The 15924-nt window shown below is 43.3% G+C and overlaps 2 protein-coding genes across 10 annotated transcripts in view; one reads left to right on the forward strand and one right to left on the reverse strand.

Moving 5' to 3' along the window:
* SIPA1L3 (signal induced proliferation associated 1 like 3) overlaps nt 1–15924 on the reverse strand; it is a 243923-nt gene that overhangs the window by 171302 nt on the left and 56697 nt on the right. The window lies entirely within an intron of this gene.
* On the forward strand, nt 509–754 carry LOC123823648 (V-type proton ATPase subunit e 1-like). The gene has a single exon (XM_045846582.1). The coding sequence runs from the start codon at nt 509–511 to the stop codon at nt 752–754; it is 246 nt and encodes an 81-aa protein (XP_045702538.1).

Consider the following 15924-nt stretch of genomic DNA (forward strand, 5'->3'; position numbering starts at 1 on the left):
AGGGCAATGCAAATACTCTGATACCATCATGGTGGACACATGTCACTATACATTTGCCCAAACTCACAGAATGCATAACACCAAGAGCGAACCTCAGTGTAAACTATAAACTCCAGGTGATAATAATGTGTCAACGCAGGTTCATTAATTGTAATAAATGTACAATTCTGGTGGGGGATGTTGATAATGCGGGAGCTCAAAAGTTAAAATATTTTAACTTTAGTTATAGTTAATAGGCTTAGTAATTAACACCCATAGAAAGCTGTTGTTCCAGGGACTGGAATGTATGAGTGGATCTACCCTGACTCTAAGAGGCCTACAAGCAATTCAACTTTTGTGCCCCAGGAGGAATGCAAGTGATCAAGATGGCATCTGAGCCACTGTGTTCCAGGAGAGAATGTTTGCTGACCTTGACACAGATAGAGAGTTGCTATCTCAGAATTTGGTCACTTCTGCGTGGGACCAAAGTGCGGCAGTGGGGCAGGGGCTGGCAACTCCAGTGTCAACCATGGCACACAGTGGCCTCATGGTACCTCTGATTGTGATGAGCATGTTCTGGAGCATCTTTGGCCTCCTGATCCCCTGGTTCATCCCTAAGGGTCCCAACCAGGAAGTTATCATTACCACACTGACAACCTGTTCAGTTTGCTGCTGTCTCTTTTGGCTGATTGCAATTCTGGCCCAACTCAACTATCTCTTTGGACCAGAGTTGAAAAATGAAACCAGCTGGTATCTCAAACATCATTGGCCCTGAAGAAGACCCACTGTCCAGTGCTCAGCCACTGAGGTCATTAAGAGAATTCCTCTAGATGCAAAGCCACCTCCAAACCCAGACTGCCTTCCTTGACTCGCCTGTTTTGGCCATCAGCTGCCTTAAATGTTCACACCACAGCTGAATACCTTATTCTACAATGCAGCAATTTTCCTGTACCTTTTTTATGCTTTGATGAATTATGTGCCTCCTTACATAAAATGTGTCTGCACACTTCTGAGATAAAAGGTGCTATTCTTCTGAGAAACGTGCACTCTCTCCTTGACACCTGTGAATTCAAAGATGGCTCCTGCCTGCTTATGACATGGGAATCAGCGACAAGTTTAAAAACTGTCATGAGACAGTAACACTCCAGTGCGGCAGCCAAAAGAGCATGTTCAAGAGGAGATCTGTCCCAAAAGAATCACACCAACTATATTTTCAGGATGAAATTTCTTACTTCTGCCATCTTTTGAGATAAATTATTTTCCTGCTTTCTATAGCAAATATAAAAAAGAATTGCTGGTCAGCAGATGAAGGGATACTAGGAAAGTTGCTGGAATGCAACTTTTATCTGATTAACCTTTTCCCCTGAATTCCAAACCTGTTATCTACCCTTTTCTTCTTCTTATAAAAAAGGCTGACTTGAGATGAGATGCTAAAGACAGTTTTTAGGATGCACAATCTACTGTCTTCTCAGATCACTGGCATCTGAATAAAGCCCCCATAAAGATTCAATCCCTGTCTTTACTTACTGGTTCTGGTAGAAGAGGCAGCACGAATGCAGGCTTTTCCAGTTTCAGGGGCATGTGGAAAATCTCTGTACCTTCCCCTCAGTTTTGCTATGAACCTAAAACTGCTCTAAAAAAGTCAAGTTGTTTTTTGGTTTTAAAAAACAGGCTAACAGAATAAGCCACTGATGAAAAGGCTCATGTTATTCTGAGATAACAAATATTCATAATTAAAATATTAAATATTGGACTTCTGGCCAAGATGGAGGCATAGGTAGACACACTGTGCCTCTTCGCACAACCAAAATAAACACAACAACAATTCAGAAACAAAAAAACAACCAGTACCAACAGAAAACTGAACTGTACAGAAGTCCGACAACCAAGGAGTTAAAGTAGACGCATTCATCCAAACCAGTAGGAGGGGTGGACTTGGGGAAGTGGGAAGGAGAGGGCTCCCGGCAGGGCGGCTGGCAGACCCTGGGCGCACAAAGCAGCAGTGGGTGGACCCAGTGAGGTGGTGGATTGTGGACAGGCATGGCGCACAAGGCAGCTGGCGAACGGGTGGTCCCACATTTGCGTGCAGATAAACCAGGCGAAACTGGGGAGCAAGACAGACCCTGCAACCCAGGGTCTCAGCAAGGGGAACTAAAGCCTCAAAACACCAATTGAAAACACCTGTGGGGGTTGAGGTGCCAGGAGAGACTCCCAGCCTCACAGGAGAGTTGGTTGGAGAGACCCACAGAGTCCTAGAATGTACACAAACCCACCCACACAGGAATCAGCACTAAAAGGGCCCAATTTGCTTGGAGGAAGCTGCAGAAATGACTGAAATCCAGCAGAGAGCGGAGGGAGTACCACTGTTCCCTCTTGGACCCCGCCCCCACATACAGCATCACAATCCAACAACCCAAGGACTGGGTCCCCCCAACCTGGTGAACACATAAGGTTCTGCCCCTCACTACGTAGCAGCTGGGTCAACACCAAAAAAAACACAAAAAACAAAAAACAAAAGGCCCAAATGAAAGAACAGATCAAAGCTTCAGAACACACACAACCAAGTGAGCAAGAAATAGCCAACCTATCAGATGCACAGTTCAAAACATTAGTAATCAGGATGCTCACAGAAATGGTTGAATTTGGTGACAAATTAGATGAAAAAATGAAGGCTACGTTAAGTGAAATAAAGGAAAATATACAGGGAACCAACAATGATGGGAAGGAAACTGGGACTCAAATCAATGGAGTGGACCAGAAGGAAGAAAGTAACACCCAATCAGAAAAGAATGAAGAAACAAGAATTCAAAAAATGAGGAGAGGCTTAGGAACATCCAGGAAATCTTTAAATGTTCCAACATCCAAATTATAGGGATACCAGAAGGGGACGAGGGAGAGCAACAAGTGGAAAAATTATTTGAACAAATAATAAAGGAGAACTTCTCCAGCCTGGCAAAGGAAATAGCCTTCCAGGAAATCCAGGAAGCTCAGAGAGTCCCAAAAAAGTTGGACCCAAGGAGGAACACACCAAGGCACATCAGAATTATATTAGCTAAGGTAAAAATGAAGGAGAGAATCCTAGAAGCAGCAAGAGAAAAGGAGACAGTTACCTACAAAGGAGTTCTCATAAGACTGTCAGCTGATTTCTCAAAAGAGACCTTTCAGGCAAAAAGAGGCTGGAAAGAAGTATTCCAAGTCATGAAAGGCAAGGACCTACATCCAAAATTGCTCTATCCAGCAAAGCTTTCATTTAGAATGGAAGGGCAGATGAAGTGCTTCCCAGATAAGGTCAAGTTAAAGGAGTTCATCATCACCAAGCCCTTATTTTACGAAATGTTAAAGGGACTTATCTAAGAAAAAGAAGATAAAAAACATGTACAGTAAAATGACAGCAAACTCACAATTATTAACAACCACACCTAAAACAAAAACAAAAGCAAACTAAGCAAACAACTAGAACAGGAACAGAACCACAGAAATAGAGATCACATGGAGGGTTAGCAACAGGGGAGTGAGAGGAGGAGAGAGGGGGAAAAGGTACAGAGAATAAGTAACATAGATGGTAGGTAGAAAATAGACAGGGGAAGGGTAAGAACAGTATGGAAAATGGAGAAGCTAAAGAACTTATGACACACGGACATGAACTAAAGGCGGGGGATGTAGGTGGGAGGGGTGTGCAGGGTGGAGGGGAGTGAAGGGGGGGAATAACACAATCAATAAAATATATTTTTAAAAAAGGAAAAAATTAAACATTATGTAAAATTAGTTTTCTAAAAACAATTTGTACTTTAGTTTTAATTTCTCTCCACATGTTATGGGTCTAAGACAGATCTGCTGAAAGGATTACATGAGTTAACCCAACCACTTGCAATTCACAGGGTGAGTACCCCCAAAATGTTACAGGCATACCTTGTTTTATTGTGCTTTGTTTTATTACATTTCACAGATGTCACAATTTATTTACAAACTGAAGGCAAGTCCCTCCACCGTCAAGATTAGGAACTAGCTTTATTGTGGTGGTCTGGAACCAAACGAAATATTTACTAGGTACAGTTGATTATTTCCAGCACCCTGGACAGCACTGGACACACAGTAGGCCCTTCCCAGTCCCAGGGGATCCAGCCAGCTGCAGAGAGAGGCTTAGTCTAAGGGAAGAGATGACCTGGAAGGCCTCTTGAGCCAATGGGATTGTCCACTAGGCAATCAGACGAACAGGCAAACAGACCTGCCTGAAGAAACTGGTTCAGCAACCTTTCTCTGCCTGCTCTAGGCCCAGTTCCCAGAGACGGCCTCTCTTTGATCTAGGAGGTTGAATTATTTCCCTGATTAGACAGATACAGCTCATGAGGCTTTAGAACTGTGTCCCTCACAAGCTTTCTTCCAGCGCTTCGGGTTGGGGAACAACTGCTCTGCCATATTCTATGGGTCACTTTCTGCAAATTGACTACAACACAGCCATGTGTAAAATGCTGGGAGGAGAGTCCCTTGTGATGGTTGGATTGGTAAATGGGTTTGTGTGCTTACAAATATTTGTTGAGCATGCTTGTGATCATATTTGTGTTCTACTAGGAGGGACAATTAGGAAGGTTCTTGATTTCCCAGCCTTTCTTGCAGTTAAGAGTGGACATGTGACTTTACATAGCCAATGACATACAAAGGGGAGTGGGTCTGTTGGGATTATTTTTCTTGACTAAAAAGGCAATGCTTTGCTCCAGGTATCCGCAGAAAGGTGTTCTTTGGGAAAGGTGAAGTGTTGGTGCTAATGAAGGGTACCGCTCTCCTAAAATGGTAGTAGCACGACCGTCACTGGCAATGAGTTCCTCTGAGTCTGCTATACAAAGCTCCTGATGGAAAGCAAAGGTATGTGGCAAAATAAAAATAATAGCTGGCATCCGCTCATGTCACTACTTGTTGTGCATCTTTTCAAGTGCAATACAAATATTAACACCTTTTCTCCTTGGCACAGGACCAAGAGGTAGGAATTATTATCCCCATTTACAGATGACAGAAGCACACAGACATTAATCAACTTGCCCAACACAGACAGTAAGTGGCAGAGGGGATATAAGACCCCATGTGATCAGGCTCCCTAATCAAAACTCTTCATTGAGAACTACACTAACAAGTATGAGTCTGGCCAGCCCTGAAGAAACCAAAGCTATCACTACCACACACGGAGTACTTCCTACGTGGTGACCTTGGAACTAAGTGCAGTCAGTGTGTGTGTAACCCTCTAAACACCTGCTGTGGTTAACACCATGACTTTGTCCACCGAAAAGACATGAGGTGATGGGACTTGGCACATGATTGGTAAGGACTGTGGAGGCCAGAGGGATAGGCATGCAAACCCGTGGACACTAGATCACGCCTCATGAAAACAGCTCCCAGGAGAAATTTTCTTTCACTATCAACCACATTACTCGCTCTCAAGGACATTCTTGGCCTCTCCTTGGCCACATGTGATAAAGGCCACGTGTACCCGGCCACAGAGAAAAGCAGGGCATGGAAGGAAACAGAGCAGAACTCCACACCCAGGTACTCCTAGAATCAAGGCCATGTTCCCTCCCTTTGATCATGAGGCTCTTGCAACTAGAATAGGCTCCCCTCAACCCCCACTTTCTTTAGCCTTAGAGGCCTTCCCTCTGTTCTGGAAGAAGCCACTCAGCTGCATAAAGAGAGAGCTCCAAGATGTGCTATCAAGTAAAATGAATGAATGAATGAATGAATGAATAAATGCAAATTGTGGGACATGGTGTAGAGTAGGCTACATTTTGTATAAGAAAGGATGGGAAGGTTAAAGCAGATATTTGTATTTTTTAAAAAAGCTTAGAAGGATATCCCAGAAACTAATACAATGATTACTTAAGAGGTGGAGGAACCAGGCAGGCAGGGAAAGGGTAGGAGAGGACAGACCTGTCAGTTGTGTGATGTCTATGTACATGCACACAGACGTACCCGGGCACACACAGAACTGACTTTTGAAGCATATAAATACACACTCTAAAAAAAAGTCACAAATAAAAACAAAGCACAGGAAACAGGCAGAAGGTCAGAGAAGACCTATGATTGCAGACCTGAATACATCCATCTGTGGGACTGCAGGATAATGTCCAACTCCCCCACTGGCCTGTGGCTTCCTGAGGGCAGGCCTAGACCTGTTCCAGCTGCCAGCCAGGGTCCTGCATGCAGCTGGTGCCCAAGAAATGCTTAAAGTGAGTGCGAGTGGATGCACCAACCAATCCACCTCCAGCCACACACCTGGGTTTGGTGCACAGCTTGCAGCCAGGTTCTGTTTCCATGAAATAAAATTAATGTATAAGGGCGCAGGGAACACAGACACCAGTACAAGAAAAGTATTCTAAGACACAATGCTGAAAGAAAGCGTGTAATGCAGGGATCTGCAAGCTTTTTCTATAAAGGGCCAGGTAGCAAATATTTTAAGTTTTGGGGCCATCTGGTCTGTGGCAATGACTGAACTCTGCTGTTATGGTGTAAAAGCAGCCACAGACAATATGTAGCTGAGTGAGTACAGCCCTGCCCCAGTGAGACTTTATTCATGGACACTAAAACCCAAAGTTCATATAATGTGACATGTCATGAATTATTCCTTTGATTTCTTCCAACCATTAAAAAATACAAATACCAATCTTAGTTCCTGGGCCATACAAAAAGAGGCAGCAAGCCAAATTAGGCTCATGGGTTACAGTTTGCTGCCCTTGGTGTAGAGTGACTACCGTGTGTATGTATTGAGTATTTATTGTGTACAGATAATTTCTAAAAGGAGACGGGTCATCGTGGCTGCTTCGTGGAGGGTTCAGGGATGGAAAGGAAGCTGACTTTTTTATTTTTAAATAATGTACCATGTGCAAATTAATAAAATTAATATTGTTTAAAAGTTAGTACAAAAGAGAGAGAGGAGGTTGCATACGAAGAGCCCCAGCTCTGGAGTAAGAGACCATGGCTAAAATCCCAACCATCTTCCTCACTTGTTGTGCACCCAATAGGCAAGTTGTTTTACGTCTCTGAGCCTTAGTTCCATGGAGATTAGTACTGGCCTCATGAACTGTCATGAGAATTTCACGGGTTAATCTTCTTGTGCACTGTCAGGTACCTGCACAGTGCTGGGTATTGTTATTTTTCTTATTAAGAGTCATTCATTGGAAAAAGCCCATCTCTGAAGGGAAGCCTGAAACATAAATGCAGCTATGGAATTCCTCTGAGAGGCCGCCCAGTCCCACAGCGAGTCATCCAACTGTCCACATAATAGATGCCTTGTGACATGAGGAAGCTCATTTGTATTAGCAACCGCATTCCACAGAGATGCTTCCTGGAGCCACGTCCGCACATCCTGTTCAGTAGAGAAGGCAGCCAGGTCCCCCAAGTCTGGGTATGCCCCGACTGTACGACTGCAGGGCCATGCACTCATGAGATCATTAACTGGCTATTTATTAAACACCTACTGTGTGCAAGGACAAGCATGTAGATACCCCCCTGCACCTCATTCTGGGAGGCTGCAGGTGCAAACATGAGCTTCTTTTAAAATAATTGGTGTGACCACAGAGTACACGCTTTGGTTGCATCTTCCCATAAACCATATGCATTTCTGTGTGTTTATTCATTCAACAAATATTTATTCTGAAGGGTTAGGCATTGGTCTAGGTACTCAGTCTTAACAGGGACCTTCATTCTCCAGCTGTTTCCCTCTAAACTCCAAGACCTGTAAGGAAGAGACCTGGGAATCACAGTCTCTTCTGCATCCTCTGTGCTCAACCCAAGCCATGGCATAAAGCAGGCAAATATCCAACATTTATTAGGTCAAATCACTGAGCATAGAGGACATCTGGTATCTGGGCCTGCCTGGTGTCTCTGCCCCAACTTCTGGCGATGGCAGCCCTCTCTGTCCTGGGGACAACCATTCCTCCCCAATTCCTCCTATCTGTGGGGGACCCTGCCCACTCAAATGATACAAGTTAGGCCAACCAGCTGCTCTATGTGAGGAATTTGAATTTTAAGATGCTGATAAAATGATAATAGTAATAACAATAGCAATAAAATAAAAATAGCAGCTAATATTCATGTAGCCACATATTCTGTACTAGGCACTGTTCTAAATGTCTCAAGCATCAACTTACTGAGTCTCACAAGTCTCGGTTCTTAGCACCAGATGAAAAACTGGGGCACAGAAAAGTTGGGAAACTTCTGAATAAGGACTGAGGTTGGGATGCATGGCCCAGAGGTCAGCTACAGAGTCAGAGTTCTTCACAGCTACCCTCTACTGCCTCCTCCAACCCCAGGATGGGATGGCCCTAAGAACATGGTCCTGAACACCCACCTTGAAATGCCCCAGAGCTGCTTTTTGTTTTACTTTTGCTGCAGGGAGCCCACACTGGTTTCTGTTGCTTGCAACCCAAGCACCCTGATTGATAAACCAGGACTACTTACTTGGTTTCACATATTCTGCCAGACAAGCTGGCAGCACTTCCCAATGCTATGGGGTGGGGACAGCACATAAACATTTCAGGAGGTAGAGTCAGTGGTTGGGCATTTGCGGGCAGCCTGCATCTGCCAGAGCGGCCATCTTTCTATCTGCAGAGGAAAACGCAACAGGAGACAGACAGCAGGAGGCCCACCCCAGAGGGCTTCTGCTGGCACTTTGGGTGGAATAACCCTTTGTCACTGTACCAATCCTCTGCATTGAGGGATACTTAGTACCCTTGGCCCCCAGATCCTAAACTCCCGTAGTGCTCTCTCCCCTTCACTGCGAGACTAGTCCATCCACATGTTTTTTGAATGCCTCCTGGGGGTGGTATCCAGTGGCTGAATCACTGACCCATACACCAAATCCCTGTGTCTGGCAGCCCCTATCAAGCATTTCCTAGTTTGATGGGTTCTTTGATTTTCTATTAGCTTAATATTAGCTAATTAATTATTTTCTATTAGCTCTAATTACTTATTAACATCCACAGAGCCTCTGCTCCAAGCCAGCAACTGTTCTAAATGTCATATATGAGTTAATATAATATATAATAATATATTATTATAATATAACATATACTATAATAAATTAATGTGGGCACTGCTGGCCCAGATCTGGCACCTTGTGGGCAATGTGAATATTCGCTGAGTAACAAATTTAAAAAATCATGTCTATAAATATATAAGATCCTTAAAAAACAAATTATAATATATAATATATATAATATGACATATTATAACAATACATATATTAACTCATTTAACCCTCAGAGCCACCAGTAAGGTTGCCACCATGACTAACATTGCTCCTCTCTTACAGATGAGGAAACTGAGCCCGAACTAGCTGTGTGACTTGCTAGTAGGTGGGGAAATGCTGATTTGAGGCAGTCTCCTCAGAGTGCAGTGAGCCTGGGGGTATGACCAGTTAGGGCTTTCCAGCTGGTCCTGGAGATGGATTGCTTCCCCTCTGCATTCAGCTTTTAGCCTCTCTGGAGCTTAGAAGACCCTCCGCGGTGCCACCAACCCCCACTCCTAGGTCAGACCCTGCATTCCACAGTTATCATACTCTCCAAGATCCCTGTATTTTTTCCTTTATGGAGTTCATCACAGTGGCAATGAGCCTGTGAAGGTTATTTGTCAAGCGTCTGAGTCTCTTGCCTCTCCTCCAGACTGTCAGTTCCATGAAGGGGCTTTGCTTGTGTCTGCTGGCCCAGATCTGGCACGTTGTGGGCACTGTGAATATTCGCAGAGTAACAAATTTAAAAAATCTTGTCTATAAATAAATAAGATCCTTAAAAAACAAAAAACTTGGGAAACAGGAGCGTGAAAGTAAACACCAACTCTCTGCCCAGAATTCCTACTCCTGTATTTCACCTTATACCCTCTCAACAACATTAAGGTTAATTAAGAACAAAGGCCAGAATCAAACTCTCCGTGTTTAAATCTCACCTCTGCTGTGAACAACTATATATGGGGAGGGGGGGAAGGCGATGCATCAGTTAACCACTGTTCATCAGGAAAATGGGGACACAGTGGGATCTAGGCCATAAGGTTGTTGTAAAAGGCGCTCACCCAGTCATACAGTAAGTGCTCAATAAAAACAAGCTGTTACCATTATCACGGTCAGCATCATCATTCTTCCATCTCCACAACCAAAACAATGGGGAGGTCACTTTGCCAGTAGAGCATACATGTCCTGTGATTTCCTACCTCTGACGCCTAAGCTATCTTTTCTCTTTGTGGTTGACTTTGGATTTTAGCCAACAAAACAGTTTGCTTTGGGTTATCTAGAAGTTATTTCTGACCCTTAGAATCAAGCATTCCAATACAACATCATGTCCAGTCATTTGAGATGTCAACCACACATCTATGGCACAGAAAAAAGGTACAAAGAGGCTGCATTAAAATTGTACAAAGAGGCTTTCCTCCCACATACCCAATGGTGAACCTGACCCCCTCACAACCAACCCCATCCCCTGCAATGTGAACAAGTCATTTAAATAGAGCAGATGTCCAGCATTTTACTTCATGAGCATTTGCTCTGATATGAGATGGGATGGGAGATGGGAGCTGAGCATATGCTACTCCCTCAGGCAGGCTCAGTTCAACACCATGGAGAGAAGCTCACCACTCAACAGAGTAGCATTCTGTTGTTCCCAAGACACACATTTTTCATACAACACAGCTTCTACAGGCAAACCAACTCCTTTGGCAGGTTCTTATTAGAATGAAGAACACAGGTTCTGAACCCTGGGGGGAGGATGAACTGGCTGTATGAGAGACAGTGTTATATTGACTTTTTTTTGTCCCCTAATACCCATCTCCCTTTTTAAATAATTGAACTCCTACATTTTAGCCAGGTACATGGCTGATGTGAGTGAAGACTATTTTTCCCAGCCTCTCTTGCAGTCAGGTGTGGTCATGTTCAGACCAATGGCATGGAAGTGGGAGAGGCTGTACTGCTTCTGAATGACACTTTCAAAGTGATAGAGAATACAGGAGCTCCGGGCTTCCAGTCAGGATGGTGGCATAGGTAAACATGGCTTGCCTCCTTGCACAACCACATCAAAATTACAACTAAAATATGGAACCACCATCACTCAGAACTTTCAGAAACTGAGTTGAATGGAAGTCTGACAACTACAGAATTAAAGAAACCACATTCGCCCAGACTGGTAGGAGGGGAAAAGACAGGGAACAGGCTGGTCCCACATCCACATGTGGTGGATAAAAATTCGGGAGGGCTATCTCCAGGGTGAGGAGTCCCAGCCGCATACCAGGTCCCCTAGCTTAGGGTTCCAGTGCAAGGAAGATAAGTCCCCATAACTTCTCAGCGGGGACTGAGTTAGTGGAAGAAACTTCTAGAGTTCCAAGCAGTTCCCCTTCAAGAACCCACACACGGACTTACTCAGATTGACTTTCTCTGAGCTCCACCACTGGGGTAGCAGCTTGAAAGGCACCAGTGGCATACAGGGAGGAACTGAAGTGTCTGGCATCAAGGCAAGAACTGGGGGTCAGTTTTCCCTCAGAGAAAAAGGCAGGCAGAGACCACTGTCCCTCTGTGAGCAATCCCCTCACAGAATCACAGACCTAGCAGGTCGATGCAGTATCTGAGACTCCATCAACTTGGCTAACACTGTTTGTCCAGCCCTGAAAATTCCAACTGACAAGCCACCCAAACTGTTAACTGTGACTTTTCCATATGAATGGCTGGTATTGGCTCATGCTTTACAACTTCCTAAATCCCATCAAACAAGCAGCAGCCGGCCTCAGTTGAGCCCTAGGCCCCCATACCTTTTGCTAAGTGGCCCCAGGTCTGGCACTAGCAGCAGCTAGCCTAGATTCACAATTTGGCTTTGCATGGGAATCTCTCAGCCAAGCACAAGTAGCAGACAACACAGACTAGGTTTTAGCTCATGCAGGTGGCCACAGGCACAACACAGATGGGGGCTGACCTTGGCCTGCACTACTGGGGAAATTCCAGAGCCGGCACACCCAGTGTACAACTACAGACCACATCAGAGCACCACTGCCCTGCCCCTGTACAGCTGATCCTCCACAGAGGGCAGAGGTTTGTAGTCAGTGATCACAGCCAGTCCTTTAAGCTGACTGCCTTAGGTAAATCCCTCCCATTGATCTGCAAATAGCAATCAAGGCTCAACTACAAGAGGGAGGTGTACTCAGCCCACACAAACAGCACACCACAACTACCCTACACAACTACACAGCTTGAGTGATAGGGGAGGCTGTGCCACTGGACCCTACAGGACACCTACTATATTAGGCCACACTACCAAGGCATGGAGTCAAAGCAGCTCTACCTAATACAAAGAAACAAACACAGGGAGGCTGCCAAAATGAGGAGACAAAGAAACATGGCCCAAATGAAAGAACAGATCAAAACTCTAGAAAAGGAACTAAGCAAAATGGGAAATAAGCAATCTGTTGGACGCAGAGTTCAAAATATTGGTTACAAGGATACTCAAGGATCTTAGTGAGGACCTCAACAGCATAAAAAAGATCCAGCCAAAAATGAAGAATATACTAATTGAAATAAAGAACAATTTACAAGAAACCACAGTAGAGTGGATAAAGCTGAGAATCAAATCAATAATTTGGAACATACGGAAGCAAAAAAAACAAGAACAAAAACAAAAAAGCAATCAGAACACCAAGAAAAAAGAATCCAAAAAAAATGAGGGTATTGTAAGCAGCCTTTGGGACAACTTCAAGAGGTCCAACATTTGCATCATAGAGGTGCCAGAAGGAGAAGAGGAAGACCAAGAATCTGGAATTCTATTTGAAAAAATAATGAAAGAAAACTTTTCTAATTTGGTGAAGGAAATAGACATGCAAGCCCAGGAAGCACAGGGAGTCCCAAACAAGATGGATGCAAACAGGCCCACCCCAAAACACATCGTACTTAAAATACTAAAGGTTAAACATAGAGAATCTTAAATGCAGCAAGCAGTTACCTACCCACAGGGTGTCCCCCGCATAAGACTGTCAGCTGATTTCTCAAAAGAAACTCTGCAGGTTAGAAGGAGTTGGCAAGAAATATTCAGTCATGAAAAGCAGAGACCTACAGCCAAGATTGCTCTACCCAGCAAATCTATCATTTAGAATTAAAGGGCAGATAAAGAGCTTCCCAGACAAGAAAAAAACTAAACGAGTTCATCACCACTAAAGCATTATTATATGAAATGTTACTTAATACTTAAGTAAAAGAAGATAGAAACTAGAAAAAATAAAATGGCAAAAATTACGAATCTATCAACAATTGAATCTAAACCAAACTAAACAAACAAAAAGAACAGAGAATCATGGATACAGAAAGTGTTTTCATGGTTGCCAGATGGGAGGGGAGTGTGGGGGAATGGGTAAAGAGGTGAGGGGATTAAGAAGTACAAATAGGTACTTACAGGATAGCCATGGGATGTAAAGTACAGTATAGGAAACGGAGAAACCCAAGAGCTTATATGCACGACCCATGCACCTGAACAGTGTGGTGGGGGGGGGAACTGCTTGAGGGAGTGGTGGGTGCTGGGTGGAGGCGGGAAAAGGGGGGTAAAATTGGAACAACTGTAATAGCATAATAAATAAAAAATAATTTTATAAAAGGACACAAAAATAATTCAGGATCTCCACTGATTTGGGTGGGCAGAGGATAACCTCTTTATTTTCACTAATCTCTACAGGAAATTTAGCTTTTCCTTTGATTATGAATGTAGGCAAATTATAAGTCTTCACAACACCTATGAATTCCTTCCAATAGAAAACACAGGTTTTTAAAATACTTAAATTACACTTGTTACAAACATCTCAAAACACTATTCATCCCCTTTAGTACTTTGAAATGATGTTATTAGGCCTGTCACTGGATTTTGCCAAACTACATCACAAACTTATTACCTTAATATTTGAAAAACTATATTTTAACACAATTGGTTTACCTTGTAATCCCATGTGTTTTATTAATTCAAAAATATGATTGTGTGAAGTGGATGTTAGAGACCATGGCACACAAATATTAAGAACCTGTTTTGTTTTTCAAAGAGTTAAACATAGTTACCAAATGACTCAGCAATTCCACTCTCAGGTACATTTTCAAGAAAACGGAAAAACAGGTTTACACAAAAACTTGTATACAAACTGTATTATTTATAATAATAAAAAAGTGGAAACAACCCAAAGGCTGATCAACTGATAATGGATAAATAGAAAGTGGTATAGCCATACACTGTAATATCATTCAGCCATATGTAGGAATGAAGTACTGAAACGTGCTACCACAGGGATGAATCTTGAAAACAGTATGCTAAGTGAAAGAAGACAGACACAAAAAGCTATATTACATTATTCAGTTAAATGAAATGTCCAGAAGAAGAAATCCACAAAGACAGAAAATAGATTAGTAGTTGCCAGGAGCTGAAAGAAGGGAGGACTGGGGAATGAATGAGTTGAGGGTTTCTTTTTGGAATGATGCAATTTAGATAGTGATTGCATCACTATCTAAAGTGACAGTTGCACAACTTTGTGAATGCACTAAAAAACACTGAATTGTGGACTTCTGACCAAGATGGAGGTGTAGGTAGATAACTATGCCTCCTCATACAACAAGAAGAAGGATAACAACAAATTTAAAATGAAGAAATAACCAGAATTGCCAGAAAACCAAACTGCATGGAAGTCCATCAACCAAGGAGTTAAAGAAGAAACATTCATCCAGACTGGTAGAAGGGGCAAGACGGGCAGCCGAGATGGAGAGGACTCAGGCAAGGTGGTGGCTGCAGGACCAGGGCGTGCCAGGCAGCTGCTGGCAGAGTGGGTAGTCCCACATTTGCATGCAGATAAACCAGGAGGAACAACTGGGGAGCAAGACAGGCCATGCAATCCAGGGATCCAGTGCAGTGAAATAAAACCTCAGAACCTCTGACTGAAAAAATCTGTGGGGGTTGAGGCAACAGAATATACTCCCAGCCTTACAGGAGAGTTCATTGGAGGGACCCACAGGGTCTTAGAACGTACACAAACCCAGCCAACTGGGAATCAGAACCAGAAGGGCCCAATTTCTTTATAGGCAGCAGAGGAAGTGACTGAAAGCCGTAGGAGAGCTGAACAAGCAGCACTGTTCCCTCTTGGACTCCTCCCCAACATATAGTGTGGGTTTCCCTGCCCTGGCTAATACCTACGGCTCCACTCCTTACTACATAACAGGCACACCCAGACAAAAAAATATGGCCCAAATGAAAGAACAGATCAAAGCTCCAGAAAAAATACAACTAAGTGAAGAAGAGATAGCTAACCTATCAGATACATAGTTCAAAACACTGGTAATCAGGATGCTCACAGAATTGGTTGAGTATGGTTGCAAAATAGGTGGAAAAGTGAAGGCTATCGAAAGGAAAATAAAGGAAAATATATAGGGAACCAACAGTGAAGGGAAGAAAACCAGGACCCAAATCAACAATTTGGACAGAAAGAAGAAATAAACATTCAACCACAACAGAATGAAGAAACAAGAATTTGAAAAAATGAGGACAGGTTTAGGAACCTCCAGGACAATTTTAAGTGTTCCAACATCTGAGTCATAGGGGTACCAGAAGGAGAAGAGGAAGAGGGAGAAATGGAAAACTTATCTGAAAAAAATAATAAAGGAGAACTTCCCCAATCTGGCAAAGGAAATAGACTTCCAGGAATTCCAGGGAGCTCAGAGAGTCACAAAGAAGTTGGACCCAAGGAAGCACACACCAAGGCACACCATAATCATATTACCCAAGATGAAAAATAAGGAGAGAATCTTAAAAGCAGCAAGAGAAAAGGAGACTGTTCCTATAAAGGAGTTCCCGTAAGATTATCAGCTGATTTCTCAAAAGAAACCTTACAGGCAAGAAGGGGCTGGAAAGAAGTATTCCAAGTCATGAAAGGCAAGGACCTACATCTGAGATGACTCTATCCAGAAAAGCTATC

This window comes from Phyllostomus hastatus, unplaced genomic scaffold (genome assembly GCF_019186645.2).
Source record: "Phyllostomus hastatus isolate PE091 unplaced genomic scaffold, TTU_PhHast_1.1 phas_contig_5, whole genome shotgun sequence".
In the NCBI taxonomy this organism is placed as follows: Eukaryota; Metazoa; Chordata; class Mammalia; order Chiroptera; family Phyllostomidae; genus Phyllostomus; species Phyllostomus hastatus.

Excerpts from the sequence above, each read along its gene's own strand:
- LOC123823648 (XM_045846582.1), top strand. The coding sequence starts at position 509 with ATGGCACACAGTGGCCTCATGGTACCTCTGATTGTGATGAGCATGTTC.